The 6,149-nt window shown below is 48.3% G+C and overlaps 1 protein-coding gene across 1 annotated transcript in view; it reads right to left on the bottom strand.

Annotated features, from left to right (window-relative positions):
• The window catches only part of DHX30 (DExH-box helicase 30), a 26,681-nt gene extending 22,943 nt beyond the window's left edge, over positions 1-3,738 (bottom strand). The window contains exon 1 of the mRNA XM_029964665.1: positions 3,691-3,738. Within this exon, the coding sequence (XP_029820525.1) occupies positions 3,691-3,721 (31 nt within the window). The 5' untranslated portion in view covers positions 3,722-3,738. The remainder of the gene's footprint in view (positions 1-3,690) is intronic.
• Between the last annotated feature and the right edge of the window lie 2,411 nt (positions 3,739-6,149).

The following is a 6,149-nucleotide window of genomic DNA, read 5'->3' as shown; positions in this document are numbered from 1 at the left end:
CAGCACCTTCCCCTGCCCTGCGACAGGGAACACAACCCATTCCCAGCTCCCAGCACCTTCCCCTGCCCTGCGACAGGGAACACAACCCATTCCCAGCTCCCAGCACCTTCCCCTGCCCTGCGACAGGGAACACACCCCCATTCCCAGCTCCCAGCACCTTCCCCTGCCCTGCGACAGGGAACACAACCCATTCCCTTCTCCCAGCACCAGTTCCTGGGACAGGGAACATAACCCATTCCCTTCTCCCAGCACCTTCCCCTGCCCTGCGACAGGGAACACAACCCATTCCCAGCTCCAGCTCCTGCCCAGGGACAGGGAACACACAACCCATTCCCAGCTCCCAGCACCTGCCCAAGGACAGGGAACACAACCCATTCCCTGCTCCCAGCTCCTGCCCAGGGACAGGGAACACAACCCATTCCCTGCTCCCAGCTCCTGCCCAAGGACAGGGAACACACCCCCTATTCCCTGCTCCCAGCACCTGCCTGGGACAGGGAACACAACACCCCCCATTCCCAGCTCCCAGCACCTGCCCAGGGACAGGGAACACACCCCCTATTCCCTGCTCCCAGCACCTGCCTGGGACAGGGAACACAACATCCCCCATTCCCAGCTCCCAGCTCCTGCCCTGGGACAGGGAACACACACATTCCCAGCTCCCAGCACCAGCTCCTGCCCCGTGTTCCACTCCCCCACATTTTCCTCTCAGTCCTTCCCCCTGCAGGCAAAGCCAGCCTGGGGATGGTCTCACACAAGTGACCTCGGGAACTCCCCTGGGACCTGAAACTCCTCTGGGGTTTGTTCCCAGCTCCACACACCCAGCACACCCCCAGCCCAGGCAATCCGTGAGCACGGTACTGAAAATAACTCATCCTGCAGCCCCTTATTTACAAATATTTAAGGTAAACACCAACAATCTTAAAGCCTTTATGAGATTTTAAAACCTTATAAATCTTTAAAAAGGTCTTAAAATCCAAAATCCTCATAAAATCTTAAACCCGTTTAAAAATCTTAAATCTTTATAAAACCTTAAATCTTCATAAAATCTTAAGTCTTAAAAAAAAAATCTTAAATCTTTGTAAAGTCTAAAATCTCTCTAAAGATCTTATAATCTTCATAAAATAGATCAGCACTTCCCCTTCTTCCCCACTTCTCCCTATTCCAAGTTATGATTTGGTTCTACATGAGTTATTTAATATAATTATTATTCATATATATCAAAAATTATTTCACATATAAATGACAGTAATCAATTCATATATATCAATAATGCACATATATCAATAATTATTTCACATAATCATCATTTTTGAGATATAAAATTCTCAAGGCTGTGGAGCTGAAATTCCAACCCTACAGGATTTATTTATTTATTTAAATCTGAATTATTATTCTAAGCAATCAATCTACATAAATTTTATCAGCCCTGGTTGCACCTGGGACAACCACTAAGTTTTGTGTTTCTTTAAGCCAAGGTCTCATTTTTGTGTCAAAGACTTTATTATGAGCATTCTCTGTGCAAAGCGAAAATTTACATGAATAGTTGGATGAAAAAATGGGGGGTTTTAGGAGGTTTTTTGGTTTTTTTCTGTTTATTTTTAAATCAGAAAGAGAAATCTTCAATAAGTCACAAAAATATTGACTATGATACTGGCAAAGTTCAGTTTTACAAAGCTCCACAAGAAGAGGTTCAAGAAGAGGAAAGTTATCAAATAAACCCCTCTTTTAAAATAAAAACACCAACTTTGGAGGAGTTGAACACTCAAAAAATGAAGTGTCACTAAACCAAATTTGCCTTTTTCTGTACTCACACTTTTTAGCACCTCTGCATTAGTTGTGGTTTGTCTCTGTAAGTTTTACTTAAAAAAAGATCTGAATGCTAACAAAAAACCCCAGATTTTGAAACAGCACCAGAAGACACAAACAAATGCGTTTTTTTTTAAAGACATGAAGTTATTCTGGCACTTAGAGTACAGATTTTAAGAGCATTGGTCCCCTAAAAAGGAAAAAAAATCATTTAAAGCTGATTGTTCATTCAAAAATCATTCATATCACTAAAAAGGGAAACAAGTCATGCAATTTAAGAGGATTAATTTTGTGTAAATCTTTTGATAGCACGTTGTACAAACTATTATTTTTATTTTTTTTTACTATTATTTTTACTATTTATTCAGAAATAAGCTTAGGTGGTTTGGAAACAAAAGCTCCAAGGAGGACTAGAAGGAAAGGGAGGCTGGGAAAATTCCTCTGTCTTCTGGGAAGAGAAATCTGCTGTGTAACAGCTTAATTTGATGTATTTGCTGGGGTTTTTAGTGTTTCCCACAGCTCCAGGGGAGGCAAATGAACTGTCCAGCAGGGAAGAAAACCAAATTATAACCATGGCTACAGAGTTGTTTCAAGTCCTGAACATGAGAGAAGGAACACGGGAGGGAGATCCCCAGGAGATGGTGGGGAAAGCAAAGCCAACAAACCAGATGAATAAAGTCAATGCCTGGGGAAAGTCTTGGAAAAACACAGCCAGTGGGATGGGGAGGGCTGGGAGCAGAGGCTGGCAGTCAGTCCCAGAATGTGGGACAGTCAGGGGTGAGGGCTGGTGGTTTGTCACAGATACAGAAATTATCTTGTGAGCACAGAAAAGCAGTGACGACTCAGTTCATTAAAACATTCCAGAAGTGGCCCATTCCCAGGATCTTTATTTCACAGGGAGCAGCTTTAACCAGCACAGGATAATCTCCAGAGCAGCTCCCAGGCTCTGGCAGCTCCCTGGGATGGGCTGGGGCCGGATCAGCTCCTCCAGCCAGGCCCGTGCAGAGGCAGCAGCTGTTAACGAGCCCTGGTTCATTAAGGAATGCCTTTATCCCAAGGGCTGGAGAATCCCCAGTCCCAGAGCCAGCCTGGCCACCACAAACCACCAGCCCTCAGTGGGAAAGTCCCTTCTCTCCACCCCAACTCACGCTGTCTGCTGGAGGAGAGGGTTTGCTTCCCACATTTCCCAGCACTCCTGCCCTGGATGTGTGAAGCACCCCGGGAATTCCGGGTTTCAATCCAGCCCCCCGTGCTGGTGCCTCAGGAGCAGGGCAGTGCTGGGCTCCCTGCTGGGTCCCCCAGTGCCAAAGCAGAGGGAGGGAGTGATCCCTCTGCTTCAGCCAGAGCTGGAATATTTTATTCCATTCTTTAAACCTGATTTAAGACCAAGTAGGAGAGTTCAGGAAAGGACAACAAATCAAACCAGAAACCAGCCGGTGACTGGAGGGATTCCTCAGGATAAAACATGATTGAAGGAAAGGCTGGGAAAGCAATGATGGGGAAAAGGGACATGGAGACAGTGCCAGGTGCTAAAGCATCAAACCCCAGGGAGAAAGAGCTCATGGAACTGGTACTAAAGGATGCAGGAATGTTCAGGAGGGAAAAACTGAGAGGGAAAAAAGGCCTTTACTTTGAGGTAAACAGCAAACAAGTGTCCAGGGTCTCCCCTGGACAACACAGGGCTCCTCCCCTTCCCAATTCCCTTGTTCCCTGAAATTCTGTCTGTCCCTCCTCGGGACAGCTTTCCTGCCACATTCCCTCCTTGCTGCACTGACCAGGGCACAGCTGAGCCACCTCCTGTTCCTAACACAACTTAATTCTCCCAAGCATTAAACCCCACCAAGGCCCAGCTCTGCTGGAGCTGAGGGAGCTGCCAGGGCTTACCTTTGAGGGAATTCAGCGAGAACATCTCCATCCCCGTGGGAAGGGTGGCTTCCTGGGACAGCAGGAGGGAGCAAGGAGAAACAGCAAGTTAGGGTTAATATTTCCTTCAAAATGTCTCAAGTGCTTCTGCTTTGCCTCCACGGTGACAACAATTTGGGGAGGTTTTAAAAGCTTTATTAGGCCAGAACCGAGTCACTTATTGCCATTATTCTCCTTTTCAAAGGAAAAAAAAAAAACCAGAAAAAAGAGAAGTCCTTTTGATAACCTTCTTTGCTGAAAGTGTGTTAAACTTCTTATTTTAAATTCTTATTAAAAGAGCTTTCAGTCAAATAAGAAAAAATCAACTGTGTTTTGTGGTGCTTTATTTCAGGCCAGAGATCAAATACATAGCAGGAGCTCTTGGAACAGAGTAACAGGGATTTTCTAACCCCCTTGTGTCAGAAGGGTGAGGACTGAGGAGCCTCATTTACACAAAGTGAACAAAGTTTGGAGCTGGACTTCCATGGTCCTGGTGGGTCCCTTCCAGCTCAGGATACTTTGTTATTCCAGGACATCAAATCCCTCTGAATGACTTCCTGTGCATGCAATTAACAGCCTGCAATTATTATTCAAATTCTTCACTTTTGCTTTCAGCAAAACAAACGACAAATTCCTTCAGCAAGAGCAGCAAAAAGGGCTGAAGATAAACCCCCCCCCCCTTTCTGGGCATGACACCTGGGTCAGGAATTCCCTTCCCTGTGGACACAGGGAATGAGCCTGCCCTGGCTGCCAAGGCCACACGTGGGCTTTGCCAAGGATCAGAGAAACAAAGCCCGGGGGAAGTGAGTTTGGAACAATGAGAGCCCGTGGGCTGGGGGGATGTCAGAGCAAACAGCTCCCTGCAGGGACAGAGCCAGGGAGCCACATCCCGGCAGGAATGCAAGTGGAACTGCAGGGAGGGGGGCACATGGCAGCCTGTGCCCCTTCCAGAGGGGTCATCCCAGCCTGGGCCAAACCACCTCAGAGCCAGCGGTGTCTGTGAGAAATCGTGTGAGCCCAGTGTTACTCCAGAGAGGAGCAAACCCAGGAGCACCCCACAATCACTGCAGACACAAAACCAGGAGTGGGACCGGGAATGCTGCAGCAAATCCAAGTCATGGGGGCATCAGCCACATCTTCCTCCCAAATCCTTAAGCGTGACCAAAGCAGGGGGAGCTGCTTGCCTGGAGAGCCCGAGGGTATCCCAGGGAATACAGGGAAGTTCATCTCCATCAGCCTTCTGGGACAAGGAGAGCAGCTCCAGGCACAGAAACTGCAAAGTTCCCTGTGGAGCAGGAATTAGGGGAAAGGGAGCAAAGAACATCTCACCCACACCGGGACAGGGGGGCTCATCCAAAAATGGCCTTAAGCTGAAGGAGGGCAGGGTTAGATGGGTACTGGGAAGGAATTCCTGGCTGGGAGGATGGGGAGGCCCTGGCACAGGTTGCCCAGAGAAGCTGTGGCTGCCCCTGGATCCCTGGAAGTGTCCAAGGCCAGGTTGGAGCAACCTGGGCTAGTGGAAGGTGTCCCTGCCCATGGCAGGGGGTGAGACTGGATGATCCTTAAGGATCCAACCCAAATCAGCCTGGGATTTTATGAATAAACACAACATAAAGCTGATGGAAATGGTCTTTTCTGCTCAAGACCAAGGAAATAAAACATTGAAAACCCTCCAGGGATGAGCTTCCAAGACAAACAACCAAGAGCCCCTTGGACAAGCAAGATTCCAACCCAGCTGTTATTCACAATCCTGTCTGGAGATCCCAGCTGAGCCAAGACCTTTACTGGGAACCAGTAAGAGTCAGACTGGGTGGGAGCTGGGCTGGACAAGGGAGGAGAATAAAGGATGGAGAGATCAAACAATTTAGGTCCATGAACAGAATCCCATGGATGAGGGATCCCTTTGGAATAATGTGAAGGAACTGGAGGACTTCAGGCTTGAGCATCCAGTGGGAACAAGGCCCAGGCAGAGAGGGAAGAGCTGGGACAGGGGAGGTCAGGATAAGGCCCAGCCCAGCCCCTGCAGCAGCACCACTGGGTCACTCAGGGTCAGAACAGCTGGATCTGGACACCAAGGATCCAGACCTGGGAATCACTTCTAGCCCAGCCAGCATCCTGGGGCAAATCCCAGGGTTTGGTGCTGCAGATTCGGATCCCAAATAAAAAGGAGTGTCCAACTCTGGCAGCTGGACCAGCATCCATGGAAACGAGGGGACACAGGAGCAGCACAAAAAGGGGACACTGGAAGACACAAAATGTATTTTGTCTGATGAAGGAGAGGTGTGGGGGCTCCCAGGACACTGGACTGGGAAGAAGTGGAACATGGTGACACAGAACAGGCAGTGCTACAGCTGGAATGAGAATCCATGGGACCATGGAGCCTCCCACTGGGATAACACCGGAGTCCCAGGTGGGAAAAGGGACACCAGAAGTTTGTTAGG

This window comes from Manacus vitellinus, unplaced genomic scaffold, assembly GCF_001715985.3.
Source record: "Manacus vitellinus isolate BGI_N305 unplaced genomic scaffold, ASM171598v3 scaffold_78_pilon, whole genome shotgun sequence".
NCBI lineage: Eukaryota > Metazoa > Chordata > Aves > Passeriformes > Pipridae > Manacus > Manacus vitellinus.
The sequence above is the reverse complement of the archived record's forward strand: the minus strand, read 5'-3'. Positions and strand labels throughout refer to the sequence as shown.